The sequence below is a fragment of the Esox lucius genome, chromosome 7 (genome assembly GCF_011004845.1).
Source record: "Esox lucius isolate fEsoLuc1 chromosome 7, fEsoLuc1.pri, whole genome shotgun sequence".
NCBI lineage: Eukaryota > Metazoa > Chordata > Actinopteri > Esociformes > Esocidae > Esox > Esox lucius.
In genome coordinates this window covers 25440737-25465343 of record NC_047575.1, presented here as the reverse complement: position 1 = coordinate 25465343, position 24607 = coordinate 25440737, and the positions used below count along the sequence as shown (strand labels likewise).

Here is a 24607-nt window from a genome sequence, read left to right as displayed (position 1 = left end):
AACATACTGCAATAACCCCACTCTGAGGGACCTCTTTGTCAAGATGACATGTTTAAATAGATCCCGACGTAAATCCACACATACACCCAGCACTGTCCCACAACACAAACCATTCAAAACAAATATTGTATATGTCATAACATGGCAAAACTAAATATTAAGAAATGTATATCCATATATTATGCCATCACCTGATAACACACAACCCCCTCTCCCACCTGGAAAAACACATACATGAGGATCCTATTCGTGCACTACAGCTCAGCATTCAACACTGTTGTGCCTGCTAAGCTTATTCCTAAGCTCAGGACCCTGGGACCACCTTTTGGAATTGGATCCCGGACGTCCTTACGGGCAGACCCGAGGTGGTGAGAATGGGCAACCTCATCTCCTCTGCACTGACCTTGAGCACTAGAGCCTCCCAGGGCTGTGTACTAAGTCCCTTCCTGTACTCCCTGTTTACGCATGACTGCGTGGCCACACACAGCTCCAACACTATCCCTAAATTCACAGACGATGCAACCATCCTGGATCTCATCTCCAATAATGAGACAGTTTGCAGAGAGGACGTAGGGGACCTGGCTACATGGTCCTCTCTCTCAACATCTGCAAGACTAAGGAGATGATTGTGGACTTCAGGAAGTAGCACGGGGGGGGGGGGGGGGGTCATGCCCCCATACACATTGATGGAGCTGAAGTGAAGAGTGTCTGACTTCAAGTTTCTCTGTGTGTTCATTAATGATGAGAGGGTGGTGAAGTCTGTGGAGTCCCTCCAGAGGGTGGTGAAGTCTGTTGAGCGCGCCAATCGGCTGCCATCTCCCCTACATGCATGGCATCTACCATACACAATGCCTTAGGAAAGCAAGAAACATCATAAAAGACTACAGCCACCCAGGCAATGGTCTGTTCACACGGATGCCATCTGGTAGACGCTACCGGAGCATCGGGGCACACACTTCCAGACTCACAGTTTTTTCCCTCAGGCCACAAGGCTCTTCAACCAGCAACACTGATCTATGATCATACTGATCACACATGAACATTCCAAATGCTCTGATGTCTTTCCATGTACATTAGAATATTATTTTCATAGGCATATTACACTCTTATTGTATCTATAATATTCAATAATTCTATCAATATTGTTCATATTCCCCATCCTACTCTACTTTTAAAATTGCTGCTAGTTTATATTGCTATGAATATGATTGCTCTATTTTTTGATTTATATATTTCTTAATTCTTACTACGTGGATGTTGTGTGCCATGTCACAAGAAGGTCATTGTGCAGGATGACGTGGTGTTATTCGGTACATCAAGTGAATTAAGTGCTTTTGCAAGCATTGTTTCTAGTTTTAGTCACAACCAAATCGCATTATTTTGGCTACAAAGAAATTAATTTAATATCTGTATGCCTTAATTTCACATTTAGGTATTGCCATTTGTACTGCATTAGCCTTCATTGCACATCTACAAATACCAAGTGTAATATACATATACGTGTACATTTTCTGACCTCTATTTGCACTTCTGGTTAGAGGCTTACTGCATTTAGTTGTACTGTACTTGTACTGTTCAATGACAATAAAGTTTAATCTAATCTAATCTAAGTGGTACATCAGTTATGATTAATTATCTTTTATTTGAAGTAGTGATGCAATCATCTGTGAAGCCACGTCAACCTACTGCAACTTCCAAATAACCTATGTATAATAGATAAAAACAGTAAGTTCAAACTTTGTGACAAAAAAAATGACCGACAATGAACAACATTTTTATTTAAGTCACAGTGATTACAAAAGACCAAGACAACCAAAGCAACCGTCAAAAATGTAAATGTTATTATAAACATAACTTTTTGATTATAAACATACGGCAAGGGGTTGTAGTTTTCCCGTAGGAAAACTTTGTCTAAAAACAACAGTTAGAACAGAGTTGACCACCCACTGTTTTTTTTTATTGGTTAGTAGTGCAGCCAAGCGGTTCTTGTGGCAGGCAAGTTCAGTTCAGGGGTGTTTGGACTATGCGTGTTTATAATTAACATTTTATGTTTGACGGTAGCTTTGGTTGTCTGTGTCGTTGGTTCTCACTGTTCATTTACATTACACTTATTTGCATACAGTCTATGCTTATTTGCATGAGTTTTATGTTACGGGTATCTGTACCATCCACCCTGGACTGCTAGATCCAAAGGGTTCGTAACACTCACTCTGACCTACGTACGCCATACAAAGCGACATTGCACAGTAACCATGGATGAGATTCAAGTTGTGCGGCTGTTGATTGTGATTTATTGGATTTTACGAGCTGTTACGGACATTGACCTTGAAATGACTGAGACGGAATCACGCTATCGCACATAAACATTTTTCTTATTCTGTTGTGATTTAATTATTTCAGAAGTAAGCAAGACATTGTGGGAGTTCTTCGGTTTTCAGATTTACTCAAACTGCCACTATACATTTGGTTACACAAATGTTTATTTCTCTCTAAAAATGTAGGTGCAAAATATGAATGTGCAAAACAAGTATAAATAACAACTAACAACTTTTTATTTTTTAAGCTTCTCGCGGCACTGTTTCCCAGTGTGAATAATGTTCACTCCATTTATTTGCATGATATTTTCGTGTACACCTTACCATTACGGATCGCCATTTCCAATTCGGGATGGATTTTGGTTTTCAACATAAACACCCAATGATCGAGGCCTGGACTTCGTCTTCAATGGTGTCAATGTGAATATATAATGCATGCGGGTTGTCATTGCTTAGGAGTTTATCATATCAAATGCACAGGTTGCTGTCTGAACCAAAGACGGTGTCTGTCTGCTACACACAAGAAACAAGTGCACAATAAAATCCCTGGTTACTTAAAGTATCCACACAGCTTTTGTATCACACCACTAAATGCAACACAAACAATACGGTTGGGAGTTAAAGTGTTTTTTTCAGGGATTCGCTAGAAAGCAGCACATACCCATCGTTCTTCGGCAAACTGTCTCGGCGGCTGTGTATAAATTAAGGCGCAAAACCATGATTAATCATGTATGCAATATTCCCCCCAAATGCATAAGATTTGGAAATAGCACTGTCAGGAAATATCAACGGAAAAGGTGTGTTGTTGTTGTCCTCTGCACTTACGCAGGAGAAGAGACTACACTTTTCATTGTCCACAGGATCTCTGCACACCATGAATCGTTATTCTACGCCCATGAAGAAAGGTTTGTAGAGGATGCATGTTAAATATTGATCTGCAAACAAACAAAAAAAAAGATTACCATAGTGTCTAAATGTTAGTCAGCATACTCAAATAAAAGTTCGTTTATTAGCTTTTTGTGGCCAATTTCGGTAAGGTTCGCTGGCTAGCATTACAGTATATACCTAGACAATTCCAGACTAATTACAGTAGCTAGAAAGCAGAGACTGATACAGTGATATAAAGCAGACAGTTATGCTTTGGTTATGATTAGTGAGAAAACTAGCTAGTTAGCTAATTAGCTTATAGTTAGCTGGGTAAACGTTAGCTAGCGCTTTTCATCACAAAACTGTAGAAAGCTATAACATTTTCGAATTCGTGTTTGAAACATTATTTACCTGTTAATCGGGTTTTCCTTCTGGTTGTGCAGTTTAGGTGGTACTGAGACAAAGTCACGCAATATAATTGGTGCCATTCCGGGCCACTGCAGATTGTGTTTCTTCCTTTCCGTGTGGATCTTCAGGGCTGATTCAGCCACGCTTGCAATGTCTAAGTCTTTTGACACTTTCTGTATCTCGCACGATGTGGGTTAGTAAGGTCTGGCAAAAAAAACCCATTTATATGCTTCAATGTCTTGCCAGAGAGGAATAAATCTGCATTTACCAGTTATTTTCATTACAAACAAGGCCTGCCTAGATCTACAAACACATCACAACAATCTGACAGGAATGCGTTTACGTTGCAACCAGGCAGTGAAACAGGACTGAGCTTAAAAACGTTAAAAACTTTTTCGAATATAATTTATAATAAAATATATCTAGAATATTTGAATGTAGGCTACTTCTCTTATTTTAATTAAAATACTTAGTACCACCTTCAGAAAGTATCTGATTCTCAAGATTTTCCAGTACTTGAATTACTGAGTGCCAAATTCAAGTACTTTATGAACCTCAATCATCTTATGAGGACCAGCAACAGGACTTCACTTTGCCATATTAGCAATAAGATACCTTTGAATAATTCTGGTTCTCACCAGTATAGTATAGTACGCACATGCACAAACACACACACATCTTAAAACCGATTGGTCATTGAGCTGATGAAATTACATACAAGTTACAGCAAGTCCATAAACAACGAATAATGAAGCCTAAATGAAACAATGTGTTTCAAATCAAGTTATGTGGAGAGGGGTACAAGTAATGTGCATTAGCTTTAAACAGAAGACAATTTTCATTTTCTTGTTAGTCGTTCATTTTCACTTTTGCTTTCTCACATAATGTCTAACAAATTACAACACACTATGGAGCAAGAGAACACATTAAAATGTTCAGTTTATTACTACACAATGTTTGAGGTATTTTAGTACTATATATAGTACAAATAAGAGAAATACACAACCATGTTTAAATCTGCTGTGAAAACACAAGATAACCATTAAGACATACTTCATTCGGATGATATTCCTGGACATTTTCATCATGCAAACTCACCTTAAAGGCAGTAAGATGATACAATTCCTGTTGTCAGTACATCCATCCATTAATACACAGAAATGATCCCAAACATAAATACTTTTCATGAGACCCAAGGATTGCAGGTTTGCATTGTGTATTTTAAAATGGTTACTTTTACTTTCACTTCTACTGATATTCACTGGGGGAAGGGCATTGTCATGGGAACTTTTCTGTCTATTTAACCAGCCTATATAGTATGTAAATGGTAGATGACAAAAAGTGCCATTACAACAACACAGCTACTGAGACTAAAAAAAAAGTTCTATAGGCCCAATAACAATGTTGATACTACATTTACACTGACATTGATTCACTCAAGAACGGGACAGATAAGGAATGCTTAGGGAGAGGAAAGGATGTTTTTTTTTACTGTTACTTTAACAGATAAGTATGACTGGGATATTTTGTCATTTACAGCAATTACCTTGGAGCAATGTGTTAATTGTCTTATTAATTTCTGGTCACCAGTGGCCTGGATCGTGACTTTTAACCGTGTACGCCAAGCAACATTTAATTTTATTAAATTTAAATGAAGACAGTGAAATGATTCAAATGTGTTGAAAATGGATGTTTAATACAAATGGCTGAGAATTTTACTGGAACTGTATTTTAATAGTCCTGTCAAGAATCTTGAGTCAGTTCAGCAGTTCAGAAGTGAAGCTGTACACACAATATAAACATATAATACATATAAATTAATGTTTTAAAAACTGACAGTTTGGGGGTCGTAATATGTTTATTCGTAATATGTTTATTACAGCCAAATGTGCATTATTTGGCTTATACCCCCTAAACTGCTGTAATGTTCTTGTCTTCAAAAAAAAAGTACATATATTTTTCAATAACATTAACTTGTAATTATAAATAAAATATTCTGATTATCAGCAATATAGCAAAATAAAGTTGTGCCTAATCTTACATTTAAATGTAAGGTAGCAAAATGTTAAAACAGTGTAAAATTTCAGAGAGCAAAATACAAAATATAAAAGAAAATTCTTCTGTAAATAATCAATTCAATCAGTTAAAATCGTTCTTCTTTTCCTACAATGGGATTGTCAATTATATTTGCATTTTTCTTCTTAATTCCAAAACTATTGGACAATAGCACAGGAATTAGTGTAGCACATTACACAAAGTACTTGTTATTGACACTTTTTGTAGAATATTATTGGTGATTTACCCTCTGAGGCTCTGCATTTGTGGTATTGTTTCAGGGAATACTTTCGGGAAGAAAAAAACACATTAGTTCAGATAACACTGCCAGAATCCCAATCAAAATATATGGGAGGTCTTTGTCATAATTACCTGGTAAAGGAGAGAACAAGACTTTAGCCTTCAAATTTAGTATTGATTACTGTATCTGATTGATTGGTGTTACCCAGGTAGATGATGAAGGGGGAGATAATAGTCCCAACGCGTGCTGCCGTGGAACACGTCCCCATGGCCATGTTCCTCACCACGGTGGGGAAGAGCTCCGACGTGACGGCATACACCACGCAGAACGCTGCAGTGAAGCCAAACCTCCCCACCATCTCCAGGAAGATGGCCACTCCTGGGAGATCTGAGAGGCAACAACAAAGATCACAGTCTGAGTTATGACAAGGTATTTGACTTTCATATATTATACTGCACGTATCAGATATTTTTCAAGAGCTCTTATTTTTACATAAACAAAACCAATGTGAGTTTAATGAAATAAGTCATCAAATAATTTGAAAAAGGGCTATTGAAATACCCTTTGCTTCAAATATCTTGTTTTGAAAATATAGTACTTTGAACCAAAAAGTGAAGTTTAGCATTAAAAACTGTCAGATACCATACTTGATTGATTTAATTCTATTTAAATTCTAAGGGAACATTCAATTATTGGGGAGGTGGCTGGTCGAACTCTCTATCTAAAATCAAAACTGACATGTTTCAGTAAAAAGTTATTTGTTTCTGGCCATATTGAGCCTGTAATCGAACCCTCAAATGCTGAAGATAATGAACTACTCTAAAGAAGGACAGTTTTATTGCTTCTTTCATCAACACAAAAGTTTTCAGTGGTGCTAACATAATCTAATGATCAATACGCCTTTTAAAATTATAAACTTGAAATAGCAAACACAACGTGCCATTGGAACACAGGAGTGTTGGTTTCTGATAATGGGCCTCTGTATGCATATGAAGATATTCTATTTGAAGATCAGCCTTTTCCAGCTATAATGGTCATTTACAACATTAACAATGTCTTTCAGAACCTGTGAAATGTCATGGTTGTTTTGTAATGTAGCCTGTCCTTTTGGTTCTGTTTAGTTCTGTTTAGTTTTTGTTGTTCTGTTATGTAGCCTGTCCTTTTGGTTCTAATTGTTTTCACCAGTTTATTAGTCCTTGTTAGCTCCCTATTTAGTTTGCCCTCTTTCCTTAGCCCTTGGTGAATCATTGCGTCTTTGGGTCTGTACCTGCCACCAGCCTGTGGTTTTCTTGCCTGCTTGTTTTCCTGCCATTTTCCAGCTTGTTTCTGCCTCAGTGTCATCATTAACCACCTCTGGGGGTCTCCAAATCTGTGTGTGGGTCCTGCTTTTTCCAGAAACATGACAGCTGACATAGCATGAAAAAATATCTAGATCAATTGGAATTCAAATTCCAATTGATCTAATTAAAAACTGTCTTCAAACAGTAAAGCCATTTCATATAAAAATGGGGGGCATCATTTATCCCTGAACTGGCCATATCTGCATTTATTATGGTTATGTTAATTCAACCTACACTCCTTAAGGATTATTAGGAACACCATACTAATACTGTGTTTGACCCCCTTTCGCCTTCAGAACTGCCTTAATTCTACATGGCATTGATTCAACAAGGTGCTGAAAGCATTCTTTAGAAATGTTGGCCCATATTGATAGGATAGCATCTTGCAGTTGATGGAGATTTGTGGGATGCACATCCAGGGCACGAAGCTCGCGTTCCACCACATCCCAAAGATGCAATATTGGGTTGAGATCTGGTGACTGTGGGGGCAATTTCAGTACAGTGAACTCATTGTCATGTTCAAGAAACCAATTTGAAATGATTCGAGCTTTGTGATATGGTGCATTATCCTGCTGGAAGTAGCCATCAGAGGATGGGTACATAGTGGTCATAAAGGGATGGACATGGTCAGAAACAATGCTCAGGTAGGCCGTGGCATTTAAACGATGCCCAATTGGCATTAAGGGGCCTAAAGTGTGCCAAGAAAACATCCCCCACACATTACACCACCACCACCAGCCTGCACAGTGGTAACAAGGCATGATGGATCCATGTTCTCATTCTGTTTACACCAGAGTCATTCAGATGACTCTACCATCTGAATGTCTCAACAGAAATTGAGACTCATCAGACCAGGCAACATTCTTCCAGTCTTCAAGTGTCCAATTTTGGTGAGCTCGTGCAAATTGTAGCCTCTTTTTCCTATTTGTAGTGGAGATGAGTGGTACCCGGTGGGGTCTTCTGCTGTTGTAGCCCATCCGCCTCAAGGTTGTGCGTGTTGTGGCTTCACAAATGCTTTGCTGCACACCTTGGTTGTAACGAGTGGTTATTTCAGTCAAAGTTGCTCTTCTATCAGCCTGAATCAGTCGGCCCATTCTCCTCTGACTTCTAGCATCAACAAGGCATTTTCGCCCACAGGACTGCCGCATACTGGAGGTTTTTCCCTTTTCACACCATTCTTTGTAAACCCTAGAAATGGTTGTGCGTGAAAATCCCAATAACTGAGCAGATTGTGAAATACTCAGACCGGCCCGTCTGGCACCAACAACCATGCCACATTCAAAATTGCTTAAATCACCTTTCTTTCCCTTTCTGACATTCAGTTTGGAGTTCAGGAGATTGTCTTGACCAGGACCACACCCCTAAATGCATTGAAGCAACTGCCATGTGTTTGGTTGATTAGATAATTGCATTCATGAGAAATTGAACAGGTGTTTCTAATAATCCTTTAAGTGAGTGTATATAGATACCTGTAAACCCGTTGGGCATAATACTGGCAGCCAATGCAAAGAAAATAATCTGCTGAAAAGGTCCCCATGCTCCCAAGAAAGATATGATTTCATCATAATCTCAGACTTGCCTAGTGCTGCTTAGACATTATTTCTATTAAATGTCCATTACACACAAGTTGAACACCAGACACTGATGAGTCTGGAAATGTTATGGGCCTCTTCATAGGTCAACATACCTCAGTAGTTAAATAGTGCCAGCCAGAGCTCCCATTTATATTCAAGAAGATATTTTCTTTATCTTTTAACCTCTGCACGGTTAAAGTCCAAATGCTGAGACAAGTTTTGTAACTTAATATTCTTTCTCCTGGTTGTATAATGATTAGGTGTATACATTAACAACACAACACTATTTATTTTATAGAGAAGATAATATGGCTATATAGTTTGACTACGAACAGTAATATTTTCAAATGTTCCTGATCTATATAAACATTGTGAAGCATAGTGAAGCAGATCATACCCAGTAAAGCCAAAAGGAAGGGTTTACTAGTTGACTTTATAACTCAGGTTAATTATTATAATGCAGTACAGCTGAGAGAGGGTTTGTGCTCAGGCTAAAATAAAAGAAGGGTGTCCAGTGTGTCAGTGAAACAATTATTGAAAGATACTCTCAAAAGCACTCATGACAATAAAAAGGGAAAAATCCAAGGAGGCTGAGAAATAGCAAATGGTGATTTAATTCATAATGAAAAGGTGCAAAACCAAAAGGTGCAAAGTGGGCAAAAAAAGATTTTGAAATCCAATGATGGGGAAATCCTTAGACAACTATCTGACAGAGAACGAGCCTACCTTATTAAAAAGCGGCCGTCCATAGTGGTGATATACAATCTTCCTAAAACCCATAAGGACTACCAGTTATTCCATCCTGAAAATGTCAAAGATGGCGGTTCTTAGAACAAGGTCAAGCAACAGACATTGGGGACAACAAAGCTACAGACTGGCAGAGGGCGAAAACAACTGACCGAGATGACCATCCACTAACTCAAATGTCACTCAACAACCGTAGGATGACATGAAGTGAACTACAAAAAGAATGGCAAACAGCAGCTGTTGTGAAGTGCACGGCGAGGACGGTTCGAAACAGGCTCCTAGGGGCAAGGCTGAAGTCGTGTAAAGCTAGAAAAAAGACCATCAATGAGAAGTAAAGTAGAGCCGGGCTGAAGTTTGCAAAAGACCATAAGGATTGGACCATAGAGGAATGGAGTAGGGTCATCTTCTCTGACGAGTCAAATCTTCCACTCTGCCCAACACCTGGTCATCTAATGGTTAGACGAAGCCCCGTAGAGGGCTGTAAGCCACATTGTCTCGCAACAACTTTGAAATTTGGTGGAGGATCGTGATGATCTGGGGATGCTTGAGAAAGGCTGGAATCGGACAGATTTGTGTTTGTGAAGGACGCATGAATCAAGCCAAGTAGAAGGTTATCCTGGAAGAATACCTGCTTCCTTCTGCTCTGATTATGTTCCCCAAATCTGAAATTTGGTTTTTCCAGCAGGACAATGCTCCATGCCACACAGCCAGGTCAATCAACACTGCGCCAAAGGCCTGTTTCGTAGTTCTAGTTATCGTGACACCTCCTACGATTGTTGCCAGTTCCAGGCCACTCGTGAGAACTACAGTCTTTTATTTACTCAACACTCCAAAGCCGGTTTATGTCGTGACTTTTCACGACTAGGAACCGCAAAGGAACTATCAACAGTCAAGGACAGTTAGAATCCTGACTGGCAACAGCTACAGCATGGGACATTCTTCTACTCTTCCCTACCTTTAAGAAAACCCCACCACTGGGCATTAGGACATATCGCGACACACAGACCTAACACACAGATCTCACCATTGTTACAACCCCACCCCCTACTGTGAGGTATTAACATATCAATGGAGAACACATTGTGACTGGCAATGATTCCAGACCTTGATTTTTAACGAGTGTCCACCAGTAAAGACATTAGGATATTTCACGACCCCCCCCCCCCCCCCCCCCCCCCCCCCCTTTATTAATGAAACTGGCAAGTGTTATTATTAATGAGTAGCAAGATTCCAAATATAAAGTTAGTTATACTATGCAATTTTTTTATACAACTTGTGAGGAAATGGGCATGAGAAACTGACTAAGTCTGAGCAAAGGACAATACATAGGACGTGATGCCTGTTACTGATGGGCCCCACACATCCTGTCCTTACATCTTGCAAAACCTATTGCTAGGAGTTGCCTATGGGAAAGACATGGGCTCTATGGATAGGCCCATTGACCATAGGTTGGAACATACCATAGGATAGACCTTTCTTATTGGAGGGTATTGGACTGTGTATTGGTTGGTTATGACCACTGACCACCTCCTATGTGTCGTGGCATAAAAGACTGTGTTGCCTCTGTAATTACTGGAGAGAAAAATGAAAGAACTATGGAACTATGGAACATCGTAGCCTCATGCTGAATAAAGATGCCTCTCCCCTGACTTCCGGTTGCTTTAATTTTGTTCATGGATCAAAAATGGACGGAATTTAATAAAATACAAAAGTAATTCCAAGTGTGCAAATTTCTCTTACAAATAAAAAACTTTTGTTGCTGTTTTACCTTCACATAAAAATGGATATACACCCATTTTAGATGTGGCCTTTTTAAATTTCTTTTGTAAGATAAATTACTCATCACTTCCAATCAACTACATATGAAGATAAGAACTTCATATTTAGTTCTTACCTTCAAAGTCAGTCCAGTTCCATTCTTCATCAATACATTTTAGACTAATCAGATTTACCACTAATCCCAGCACACCAGTGTTGTGTCGACTGTTTTACCGGAGATAGGAAAGACAAAACATTCCTTTTTCAGTACTGTATTGGAGCCATCTATAGCAGATTATGTACATATTCAATTGTAACAAAAGAACTCCTGCACACAGTCTGCGTAACTAGCAATAAGAACAAAATGTATTTCTCTGCCGTAAGATTCTATAGTATCCAGCTGTAGACCACATTTCGCTAGACACCACCTCTTAGTAAACAATGACGTAATTTCCGCTAAGTCTCTTCCAGATCCATTCATGCTTTACGTTACAAACGTTAACCATTATTATTCATATGCCCTCGATCTTCAATCAACTTTGTTTCACATGTTTAGCCATCGCAATTTACAGTTGTTTAATGTGTGAAAACAATTATTATATACATTTGCATAAATTAGGCCTAGAGAATTCTAAAAAACATTCACGTTTTAAAATTCTAAAAAACATTTATTGACAATAAGCACAACTACGCAAACATCTTATTTAACATTCAAGCTGGACACCCAACCAACTCTACTGGCCATTGTACTTTCTGTACATCAGATTTCCAATGGCACAGGTGTCTCCTCCATTACGATTTGGGGGATCTTCACATTCACCACACCTACATCAAGGCCAAAAGGCCAAATCTATTGGCATCAAATAGCTACCATATACAAAAAATAATACAAATAGCCATGACAAATCTGAATGTGTTGAGCGTGGATAGCAACTGCAAGAAGGACAAAGAAATATAGCTATTAAAGAAAACATGCAAGGTCAAGTTCTTCAATGAGACCCAGGGGATGTAGAGGGATGTTCGTTAATGTGTACGCACACAGTGGTCCACTTGTGATGCTAGTGTATTGTAAACCAGAGGGGCATGTAAGACCAACAAGTGATGAATTACAAAGAAAACAAATATGTAGTCATTTTTCAACAATAAAATACTAATGTTTTAACTTAGGAAGAGATCAGATATCACAGCTTTCATGTGTCTTAGCATGACCAGTCTGTCACATTGTTGTTGGGTGAATTTATGCCACTCCTGGAAAAAAAATGCAGGTAGTTTGGCTTTGTTTGATGGCTTGTGACCATCCATCTTCCTCTTGATCAAATTCCAGAGGTTTTAAATGGGGTTCAGGTCTGGAGATTGGGCTGGCCTTGACAGGGTCTTGATCTGGTGGTCCTCCATCCACACCTTGCACTGCATGAAAAGGCCTGTTTCGGAGTGTGTCCATACAAGTAAAGAACTTTGTAATGGTGACAGGTAAAAGGCCATTACAGAGAAGTTACGATATAAAATGATTTTAACCAGTCGTAAGAAGTCAGCTCTTGACATTTCTGGAAGCTCCTCAAACTTTGCACATGCAAATTAGTTCTTACCACTTGTCTTTTGTCCTCATTCTAATTTCAACAGTTTACACTCAGCAGGCAACCTAAAGTTAAAGAACATCACAAGATGTTTGATGTTTGATGGAAAAGTTCAAGAAACAATGTCAGCTGAACAATGGCAAGATCCTTGTTTGGATATACGCCCATTCCGTACGGCTAGTGAAAGTGTTTCCAGGAGAGATTCTGTCTTCAGATGTTTTTAACATACTTATTGACAAATATGATTGGAAAAATTTGCTTAATGACACTTCAGGATCATTGTTTATTGAACTGAAGTGAAACTAAAACGCCTGTGCTTATGCTTTAACATTCAACACGAGTTGATTTGCCTTAATTTTTTTCTGTACATATTTCAATAATGTCACAGATACACAAGCAGCATAGCACTGCAATACTGAGAATCTAGGCAGCAATAGGATTTTGTTTATCATTATTCTACAACAAACAAACAAACAAACAAACAAACAAACAAACAAACAAACAAGCATCCATTTATACCAATTACGTTTTTAATAACTATAACAATCTGTTGATATGAACCAAGGGTCTATTAGGGGATAATACACAATACACTTTAAAATATTTACAATCTAGATTCTTCATGAAAATCTTTTTTTTTGTTGTCTTGGTCTGTGTCGCATTTACACCTGTAGAAAAGACATAAACAAGTTTAATACAATGGATGGATTGTAGTATAGATGAAAGGTGATTTGGACAGGCAAACTCACCCTCTGATATGCTGCATCTGTGGGATGGTCTCTGGCAAAACCCTCCCGTAACTCTCAGGTAAAATGAGGCAGAACAGACCACCAAATATTGCCAGGCTACCTATCAATATGTACGGCAGATACTTGTTGTAATTTCCTAAGAAATAAAATAGAACACTTCTGATATAAAAGGAGGGCTCTAAACAGCAGCATACCAAATGAACAATGAGTGGCATTGTGGATTGCAACGTTTGTCATTATCTACTGAACATAGATAGGGACAATGAGCCCCGTCATAACCAGGTAGGGGATGATCCACTAGTGAAATGTATTGATTACCTACTGTATCTGATTATCTGATTGATTGGTGTTACCCAGGTAGATGATGAAGGGGGAGATAATAGTCCCGACACGTGCTGCCATGGAACACGTCCCCATGGCCATGTTCCTCACCACGGTGGGGAAGAGCTCCGATGTGACGGCATACACCACGCAGAACGCTGCAGTGATGCCGAACTTCCCCACCATCTCCAGGAAGATGGCCACTCCTGGGAGATCTGAAACAGAGAGGCAACCAGTTTCAAATAAGGTGATGACTATGAACGACTATAAATGAGAATACATGCCAATTTATTTTACCTTTTGGGACCATGCTAATAGAGAGAATAACAGTGCCTCCTAGGAAAAGAGTGGAGGACTGGCACAAGTGTCTGGAAAAGGATCTTAGAAGAAGCAGGGCAATGAAGTAGGCTGGCACCTCTGCTGCCCCGGACAGAAAGCAGTTAAAATAAGGATTCCCGTGGAGGTTGGAGGTGTTTAGAATCAGGGCAAAGTAGCCACATGTGATGATCATCCTGAAAAGAGGGATATCAAATACATAGAGTCTGAAACATTCAATGTGCTATTCAGGTCAATTGTGAAGGAAGACGGGGGTGAATACGCTGACATGCTGAGACTCACCATAGAAGGGAACACAGACTTGTAATTGAAAGTATGTTGCAGGTATTAATGATATCCAGAATGTTGTATTTTTTGTCCCTCATGGCTTGAGCATATTCAACCTGGAGATAAGTAGCTGGTCATGATCAGGTTACATAATTTGCAGAACAAATGGCAGAACAAATGGCCTTGTATTATATTCCCTGTATCTCCTTCAGCTATATAAGCCAAAAGATACACTATCATAAATTAGTTATTCAACAGTGGCAAAAATTAAGATAAGTGTTCTGATGAACGACCTTTTAAATAATAAAACAGGAAGTTATGCATTAGTCTATCACATTTTTTACCAACAGAAGAACAACTTGATTTATTGTATTGTAGGTATCAACTTCAACTGGAGACTCTAAGACATTATCATGCCTCTATAGGGTTTTTATCACTATACACTCTTTAAAGGTTAAGTTTCTCAAATAACAAGCTAAACTGTGTTTTATTAATTCACCTCGGAACTCTGGATAATTAATTCACCTCTGACTCCTCAAAGATAACCTCTGGTGCCGTGACTCGGTTCTTTCTGGCAGCTTCTCTCAGTATGACCTCAGCCTCCTCCACTCTTCCTTGAGAGAGCAGCCATCTGGGAGACTCTGGGATAAACCTGTACCAATCATTAGACAGTTATATCAACTACATTCTTCACATTTGAGCCCTGAATGCTGATTGGCTTAAATGTGTGGAATATAAGGCTGTATACCATATGTACCACAATGGTTCTTCAATTAATGTGGAATGACACTGCACCCCTAAAAATGGTGGACATGAAGAATGCCGAAATCCTAAACTTGTACAAAAATAATGGAGACAGGAGAGCTTGCAATCTCTTCCAAAACATCTCAGCGTTTATAGTTAGTTAAAATTAACATAAGCAAGGTCCTCATTGACACTCTCTAAAAAGAGTCACAGGCACAGAGTAAAAAATCAACTAAGGACACTTCCATGAGAAGTGCAGACAGCAGAGACACCAATCTACACAGCCTCCGTTCAAGGGAAACACACAATTTCATCTGTACTACTGGCATAAATACAAACTCGATTCCAAAAATGTTGGGACACTGTACAATTGTGAATAAAAACAGAATGCAATGATGTGGAAGTTTAAAATTTCTATATTTTATTCAGAACACCACATAGATGATGTTTAATCTGAGAAAATGTATCACTTTAAGGGAAAAATAAGTTGATTTTAAATTTCATGGCATCAGCACATCTCAAAAAAGTTGGGACAAGGCCATGTTTACCACTGTGTGGCATCCCCTCTTCTTTTTATAACAGACTGCAAACGTCTGGGGACTGAGGAGACAAGTTGCTCAAGTTTATGAATAGGAATGTTGTCCCATTCTTGTCTAATACAGGCTTCTAGTTGCTCAAAGGTCTTAGGTCTTCTTTGTCACACCTTCCTCTTTATGATGCACCAAATGTTTTCTATGGGTGAAAGGTCTGGACTGCAGGCTGGCCATTTCAGTACCCGGATCCTTCTTCTATGCAGCCATGACATTGTAATTGATGCAGTATGTGGTCTGGCATTGTCATGTTGGAAAATGCAAGGTCTTCCCTGAAAGAGAGGACGTCTGGATGGGAGCATATGTTGTTCTAGAACTTGGATATAACTGTCAGTATTGATGGTGCCTTTCCAGATGTGTAGGCTGCCCATGCCACACGCACTCATGCAACCCCATACCATCAGAGATGCAGGCTTCTGAACTGAGCGCTGATAACAACTTGGGTTGTCCTTGTCCTCTTTAGTCCGGATGAAATGGCATCCCAGTTTTCCAAAATGAACTTCAAATTTTGATTTGTCTGACCACAGAACACTTTTCCACTTTGCCACAGTCCATTTTAAATGATCCTTGGCCCAGAGAAAACGCCTGCGCTTCTGGATCCTGTTTAGATACGGCTTCTTTTTTGACCTATAGAGTTTTAGCCGGCAACTGTGAATGGCACGGTGGATTGTGTTCACCGACAATGTTTTCTGGAAGTATTCCTGAGCCCATGTTGTGATTTCCATTACTGTATCATTCCTGTATGTGATGCAGTGCCATCTGAGGGCCCGAAGATCATAGGCATCCAGTATGGTTTTCCAGCCTTAACCCTTACGCACAGAGATTGTTCCAGATTCTCTGAATCTTTGGATGATATTATGCACTGTAGATGATGATGATAACTTCAAACTCTTTGCAATTTTTCTCTGAGAAACTCCTTTCTGATATTGCTCCACTATTTTTCGCTGCAGCATTGGGGGAATTGGTGATCCTCTGCCCATCTTGACTTCTGAGAGACACTGCCACTCTGAGAGGCTCTTTTTATACCCAATCATGTTGCCAATTGACATAATAAGTTGTAAATTGGTCCTCCAGCTGTTCCTTATCTGTACATTTAACCTTTCCGGCCTCTTATTCCTACCTGTCCCAACTTTTTTGGAATGTGTAGCCCTCATGAAATCCAAAATGAGCCATTTTTTGGCATGACAAAATGTCTCACTTTCAACATTCGATATATTATCTCTATTCTATTGTGAATTAAATATAGGTTTATGAGATTTGTAAATTATTCCATTCCTTTTTTACTCACAATTTGTACAGTGTCCCAACTTTTTTGGATTTGGGTTTGTACAAGTATAAATGACCAGAAGACATCTGCAGTTAATATTTTAAGTTCATCTTTCAAATATTGTGCCTGAGATATTCCCCATTTAAACTCTCGCCTGGCCGTCTATTAGTTTGCAGTGATTTGTATTCTCCTCTCCTGATACTCCCTTTAGAGAGTAGCCGTATTCCTGACCCTAAACCACCATGGACTAGCTAATACTATTCCGGTCTTATTCAGTAGGGGAAGTGGTGGGGTAGACAAATCATGTCACTGTCATGTCATTGTCTCGTTAACGTTAGAGGCAGTATTCTACACACAAAAGCTTTAACTGACATTACAAAGCCCTTCCACTTACTGCGCAGGAGTTGAAGATGATTAAACAGATAGAATGCCCCAATAACATGCAAGGCACCATTCAGTTTAACAGGTCCAGCAAGACTGTGTGCTTGAACCATTTTATAGATAGGTTATAGGTTATAGGTTACCTACGCACTCCTGAGATTGGCATGCTGACATAGCCAGGGGACGATGTTTTGATCACGGGGTGGAGATGATGGCTGAGTGGGGGGTGCTGAACAGATATCAAGCGAAAAACGCTAATGCTGACGCAGTGCATCTTGAACACATTGCAAAAGCTAAAAGGGACTTTTGGAATTCTGTGATGGGTCTCTGACGAGGCTACAAAGGGGAGGGGGGCTATATCCAGTGGCAGTGGATGCTGATGCCTAATAGTGGCTAGGTGATGTTCGCTGCTGGAAACAAGAAGTTAGGAAGACATTTGGAACAACATGACCAAGTTAAATTGTGCTTACCACCATAAGGGGATGTATATGAGTCCAGAGCATGCCATGGGAACCAGCAACCCCCTCCAACCACGGATGAAGTATGCCACAGCTGGCATTAACATGTAGCCAATCGCAGAGCTCAGGAACACTCCCAGAGTAGAGAACACAACACGAGCTCCAGGACTTAGTACTTCTGACCCTAATAACCAGATACGCCAGATCGGATAAATTAACCAAATGTACAAAACATAGTAAATATCAAACCTGGGTTGAAATACATGCCAACTTATATACAGTATTCAGAATACTTGGTTTGGTTGAACTTTCTTTTAAAATATTCAGTCTCCTTGTTTAGAGGTTCTATAGATAGTAAGACTATCAAAAAACTTTGTTGATAAGCAACTGCTTGCTAAGGTTAGGGATAGGTTTAGAATAAGGTTTAGGGTAAGAGTTAAGGTTTGGGTTGGGATAACGTTTAGGGTTAGTAGATAGTTACAGTTGTGCTTATAAGTTTGCATACCCTGGCAGAAATTGTGAAATGTTGGCATTAAATTAGAAAATAATGGTCTTTTTTTTAAGGATAGTGATCATATGAAGCCATTTATTATCACATAGTTGTTTGGCTCCTTTTTAAATCATAATAACAGAAATCACCCAAATGGCCCTGAACAAAAGTTGATATAACCTTGAATGTTTGGCCTTGTAACAGACACACAAGGTGACACACACTGGTGAAAATGACAATTAACGGTGAATTTACCACACCTGTGGCGTTTTAATATGCAATTAGTGTCTGTGTATAAATACTCAATGAGTTTGTTAGCTCTCACGTGGATGCACTGAGCAGACTAGACACAGACATGGGGAGCAGAAAAGAACTGTAAAAAGAACTGCGTAACAAGGTAATGGAACATTATCAATATGGAAAAATTTATAAAAAAATATCTAAAGCCTTGCAAATTCCAGTCAATACTGTTCAATCACATATTAAGAAGTGGAATCTCTTGAAGTGGGCATCTCTTGATACCAAGCCAAAGTCAGGTAGACCAAGAAAGATTTCAGCCAAAACTGCCAAATGAATTGTTCGGGATACAAAGAAAAACCTACAGGTAACCTCATGTTACCTCCTTGTTTCAAGGAGCAAAATACGATGATACTTGAACTAAAATGATCTGCATTGTCAAGTTGCCAGAAAAAAGCTTTTACTGCGCCAATGCTACAAAAAAGCCTGGTTACAGTTTGCCCAACAACACTTTGACACGCCTCACAGCTTCTGACACTTTAATTTGGAGTGATTAGACAAAAATAGAGCTTTATGGTCACAAACTTAAGTGCTATGTTTGGCGAGGGGTCAATAAGGCCTATAGTGAACAGAATACCATCCCCACTGTGAAGCATGGTGGTGGCTCACTGATGTTTTGGGGGTGTGTGAGCTCTAAAGGCACAGGGAATCTTGTGAAAATTGATGGCAAGATGACTGCAGCATGTTATCAAAAAATACTGGCAGACAATTTGCATTATTCTGCATGAAAGCAGTGGTTACAGCAGTAAAAGGTGAAGGTTCTGGAGTGGCCATCAGTCTCCTGACCTTAATATCAGGCATTTTGCCAAGACGAATGGGCAGCTATTGCTTTTTAAATTGCAATTAGTGTCAGTGCATAAATAGTCAATGAGTTTGTTAGCTCTCACGTGGATGCTCTGAGCAGACTAGATACTAAGCCATGGAGATAAGTAAAGAACTGTCAAAAGACCTGTATAACAAGGTAACAGAACTTTATAAAGATGGAAAAGGATTGCAGATGCCAGTCAGTACTGTTCAATCACTTATTAAGAATGGAAAATTCGGGCATCTGTTGATACCAAGCCAAGGTCAGGTAGACCAAGAAAGAGTTCAGCCAAAACAGCCATAAGAATTGTTTGAGATACAAAGAAAAACCCACAGGTAACCTCAGGAGAAATACAGGCTGCTCTGGAAAAAGACAGTGTGGCTGTTTTAAGGAGCACAATACGACAATACTTTGATGGCAAGATGAATGCAGCATGTTATCAGAAAATACTGGCAGACAATTTGCATTCTTCTGCACAAAAGCTGCGCATGGGACGCTCTTGGACTTTCCAGCACGACAATGACCCTAAGCACAAGGCCAAGTTGACCCTCCAGTGGTTACAGCAGAAAAAGATGAAGGTTAGGAGTGGCCATCACAGTCCCCTGACCTTAATATCATCAAGCCATTCTGGGGAGATCTCAAACGTGCGGTTCACGCAAGACGACCAAAGACTTTGTGTGACGTGGAGGCATTCTGTCAAGACTAATAGGCAGCTATGCCACCTGCAAGAATTCGGGGCCTCATAGACAACTATTACAAAAGACTGCACGCTGTCATTGATGTTACAGGGGGCAATACACACAAAGTAGTAAGGCTGTACAGACTTTTGAACAGGGGTCAGTTCATTTTTGCCATGTTTTGTTTTGAATGTGACATTCTATTATGACCTACAGTTGATTGTGAATCCCATAAGAAATAAGACACGTGTTTTGCCTGCTCACTCATGTTTTAATTACAATTGGTACAAATATTACCAATTCTCCAAGGGTACGCAAACTTTTGAGCACAACTGTAAAATATTACTGTTGGTCAGTTTATAATCTACAGAGGATCTACATAAACACTTTTGGGACTCTCATGTGTCACACATTTCAAATAACATTTTCAAATACCAGAGCTAAAGGCATGGGTTTTAATTTAGTTAGTTGTCTTTTATAGGAAAATGTATCTGAATTGTACTTTGAACACAGCTTTGCTGTGTATTCATGGTATGCTTATTTTCAACTTACCAAGAACGTATGCTATGACATAGTTGGAGATTGATCCAGCGCCAGCAAAGAAGAACAAAATAGTGAAAGCCTCCCAGTTTGGAGAGAATATCTGAGCAAACATTGCCACTGTCTGAATAATCATCATAGCAAAGAGAGCTGGCTTTCTTCCAAACCTATATGTTGGGAGACAATGTAAGATCACATGTGTGACATGATTCTCCTTCAGCGCTGAGGTTCACAGTATAACATTATACAGTACAGACCTGTCAGACATCTGCCCAGAGATGCTCGTCCCCACCAGTGCACCCACGTAATGGACTGATGTAGTCAAAGGAACTTTGTATGCATTATCACACACCAGGTCCCACTGTAAAATATATATATGATAGCATCACAAACCTATCAGTAATTACTACAATGAATCCAATTTTTTGTTATTTGTGCAGTTGACATCAGATCTATGGTAAATATTTAAAATTCATATATTCTTGAAGACAATCCAAAGTGTTTGTGCATGCATTTAAGTTCATCATTTATATATTTAACTTTCAGTCTGTTATATACCAATTACATAGTTCCTTGTTGTTACATAATAATGTATGCAGCGATTTGCATCAGATTTGGGGAGTAACGAATTACGAGAAATCTAGAAAAGTATTACTTATTGGATTACTTAATTGAAAAAGAATAGGCGCGTGAAATAATGGGCGCACGTTGTATGTTTGATTTTTATATTTAATATTGTTAAAACGTTGTTATTTGAAACCAAATATCGGTTGCACGCCTCTGTTGAGTCTGTGATCATATGTAAGCAAAGGTGGGTGATCATGTGCGCATTACCAGGTTAGTGACCAATGAAGCGCTAGTTACATTTTCAAAAAATATTGTTGGTAAAATCATTATTCCTAGGATAATTTTAGCCGACCCTCACAAAATGTGATTCATTTTTCTACTATCGACGCATCTTTCTCAGAACAATACACATTGGTGTTTTATATTTTTCAGATATAACTTGTTAAGAAGCGTAGGGAACTTTGTGTCAGCAAGCTGTTACATAGCGCTGCCTTCAAGATAAAACAACGATTTTTGAGGAGAAAATGTGTGCCGGAAAGCTCCCTGCCAAAGGATGATGATTTGCATTTGATGCAGCTACCTCAACTCAGTACCGTTAAGCCATGTGATTTTGCTTGCTCTGGTTCTCCGAAATGTGCGATAATGACTGCTGACGACATTGATTTTATGCTTAGAGTGCAGGTGTAAATCAATTTGTTTCTTTAATCTGCGTTTTGAAAATCCTTCGCTGGTGGCACTAATAATCGCAGGTTACATTCGCACGAGTAAACTTATGAGTGTCGGTGTTCACGATGGCGAACGTGCATTCAAGTGCCTGGGGTTTGTGCGTCGTTTTGACAATGTTGGTAGTTGTGGAGTAAAACATTGAACTGGTGTAGAAATACTTTCCAAAGGCACTGTACATATCCCATGAGGTAAAATGCGTTTTTGCCAGCTATTTAAACTGTAACGTTGATTCATCATGCTAAAGGTGTTCAATTGGTTATATTCTAATTTGTCTTCTATTGCCTCTTAGTATGAAATTAATATAAAAGTAATTCAAATTAGATGACGTTACTGACTATCAGTAATATAAAAGTAAGGTTACTGCTAACAAATGTGGACAGGTATCTTATGACTGTAATGGTTTACATGTAAAAGCTAACCTACCCAACACTGTTAGCAATAGACATCTCACCTCAGTGACAATTGTGGACTGGTAGACCTCTTTGCTGTATGTCCAACCATCCAAGCAGCCCTCCAGTTCTATTTCACTCACGTTGACATCCACATCGGGAAGGATATTTAGGGTGGAGTAGTTTCTAACTGTCTCCAGTTTGAGCCTTGAGCAAGAACTACGCTGTAACACACCATTCAGTGTCTCCATGGGTATGGTCACGTTTCTCCACATCTCGCTGATATTATACTTAACTGGAATAATGCACTCATGAGGTGGTGTGTCACCTACAAACACTATATAGATACCTGTAAACCCGTTGGGCAGGATGCTGACAGCCAATGCCAAAAACAATGTCAGTTGAAAGGGTCCCCATGTTCCCAAAAAAGATGTGATTCCATCGTAATCTCTCATGTTGTTGTAGTGTTCAGTTAACCTTTAAGGTCCAGTTCTGTAAATTCTTCACTTCGGATTTTACTTTTGCCTGTACACTTCAGTTGCACCGGGTGGCTATTGTAGTTTTGTTGGACAGCATTTATGTCATTATCTGACACCGACTGTTAACAGCAGAGCTCTCCTGTTTTTATGAGCCTCTTGTTTTGAAGGCATTTAAGTAACAATATATCATTGCATCATTACCTCGCAGTGTATAAGTAATGTATTGAAAGGCCATTGGAAGTGAAAGTTAATCATTACCGGTCTGCTCTGAATTATGTTGAAGTATTGAAACTTGACCATTAGTGAATCTAAGTCTAAAGACAATAATTAACGTGGGATGAAGGTTCCCACTGGGACAAATTATCTGTGGCTCTCCTATCTTTATAAAGGACAGTTTAGAAGGGGATTGATTGGGGTACTGGTTGTAACTTCTACAAAGCAAGCCTAAATGTGTGTCCTTACCAATCAATAATTATATTCAAATGGAAATAGGCAGCAAGGAGAACATTGGTCTTCATGACATACTTAAATAGGCGAAAAGGGACATACATTTAAAGGGGCATTTTCGTCATGTTTGAGAGGTTTCCGTTTCAATTACATGTATTTTGAACATAATTGGCCAGACAGAGCGCAGGAATTTGAGCGCAGGAAACTCACTTAATAAATTGGTATGAGTGAGAGGCGTGATCAGAGCATTGTATGATATAGTTTGATTGACCGATTTGAGAAATACAGCTGGATATTTGAATTATAAACGTTTATTGTCTTAAAATAGGGAGAGGCAGGGGAAGATGTGTTGTAAGAGCGCTTTGTAGATAGGCTATGTCATGGTGCGGTGAGCAGCAGCGCCACCGTGCCATAATTTCACAAGTTCCCATATTCTCACGAACACATCCCGGACTGTCACATGTTTTCAATCTTCCACATCAGGTCCCAATCTAGCTAATTTGTATGTGTATGTATGTTTCCCCTCTGCTCCCCACATTTTGTCTCATTGTGCTTGTCATGTTTGGATGTTGTGTGTGTTGCCGTTTATTGTAAGTACTTGTACCATTTCTTATAGTCGTTTTTGCTGCTTTAGTCAGCCCTTTGCTTTTGTGTGTTTTGTGCTCGGTGTTTGTTTATTTCTTATAAATTAAAGACTCAACACCGACTACCCCTGCCTGCACCTGGTTCCTTGCTCTTGCAACACTGCACTACACCACCTGTTGTGACAGGCTATGTGAACCTTTACTAATAATCTGAATTAATATATTTTATTAGGCAAACAAATTCTAAAATCAACATCTAATAGGCTTAAATTAAAATACGAATATTATTATAGCGAAGATGGCACACCAGTAAAAATAATAATTTCTGCAGTTTAAAGATCGCACATGTTCAAATTGCACTTTCAATATGATTTCGATTAAACCTCGCAGCCCTACTCTTCATCTGCACTTCTTATATTGCTCTAAGAATAATGATTAAATCATTAAATTATCGTATATCCATAGCCGTCAGAATCTGATGGCAACAATGACAAGCCATGTGACCGGTGCACACTCTTTCAGCGGGCTCACGCAAAATACGCACGTTCCAGATAGAGCAAAGCTGATCTGCTGCTTGAATGACACATAGGACCCAAAACATTAGTTTTTTTAAT

At 39.1% G+C, this 24607-nt stretch overlaps 3 protein-coding genes across 6 annotated transcripts in view; 1 reads left to right on the top strand and 2 right to left on the bottom strand.

Moving 5' to 3' along the window:
* Positions 1–4811, bottom strand: part of acsl6 (acyl-CoA synthetase long chain family member 6) — a 70001-nt gene extending 65190 nt beyond the window's left edge. For both annotated transcript variants that reach the window (XM_029120831.2, XM_029120832.2), the window contains exon 1: positions 4689–4811. The gene's annotated coding sequence lies outside the window, so the exon portion shown is untranslated. The remainder of the gene's footprint in view (positions 1–4688) is intronic.
* Positions 3135–24607, top strand: part of slc22a21 (solute carrier family 22 member 21) — a 47395-nt gene continuing 25922 nt past the window's right edge. The window contains exons 1-2 of the mRNA XM_010900872.5: positions 3135–3220; positions 6095–6315. The gene's annotated coding sequence lies outside the window, so the exon portion shown is untranslated. The remainder of the gene's footprint in view (positions 3221–6094; positions 6316–24607) is intronic.
* On the bottom strand, positions 12658–23605 carry slc22a4 (solute carrier family 22 member 4). Of its 3 annotated transcripts, none has more exons than XM_010900863.4 (10): positions 22546–23605; positions 21059–21162; positions 20814–20968; positions 18005–18176; positions 15078–15204; positions 14568–14668; positions 14247–14461; positions 13982–14164; positions 13629–13764; positions 12658–13547 (listed from the first exon to the last, which is right to left on the bottom strand). In XM_010900863.4, the coding sequence occupies exons 1-10, from the start codon at positions 22936–22938 to the stop codon at positions 13484–13486; spliced, it is 1650 nt and encodes a 549-aa protein (XP_010899165.1). In that variant the 5' UTR covers positions 22939–23605; the 3' UTR covers positions 12658–13483. The 3 variants fall into 3 exon arrangements, with proteins under 3 accessions (XP_010899165.1, XP_010899166.1, XP_010899167.1); XM_010900864.4 differs by having other exon boundaries at positions 13629–13728; XM_010900865.4 differs by lacking the exon at positions 12658–13547 and having other exon boundaries at positions 13675–13764; positions 13947–14164.

What these genes read in the sequence shown, in the direction of transcription:
- slc22a4 (XM_010900863.4), bottom strand. Translation starts at nt 22,938, where the DNA reads ATGAGAGATTACGATGGAATCACATCTTTTTTGGGAACATGGGGACCC. An exon ending in TGTCATAGCATACGTTCTTG is followed by an intron (nt 18,177 to 20,813) that starts GTAAGTTGAAAA and finishes TCTGGTTATTAG; the next exon opens with GGTCAGAAGTACTAAGTCCT. An exon ending in ATATACATCCCCTTATGGTG is followed by an intron (nt 15,205 to 18,004) that starts GTAAGCACAATT and finishes TGATTGGTACAG; the next exon opens with GTTTATCCCAGAGTCTCCCA.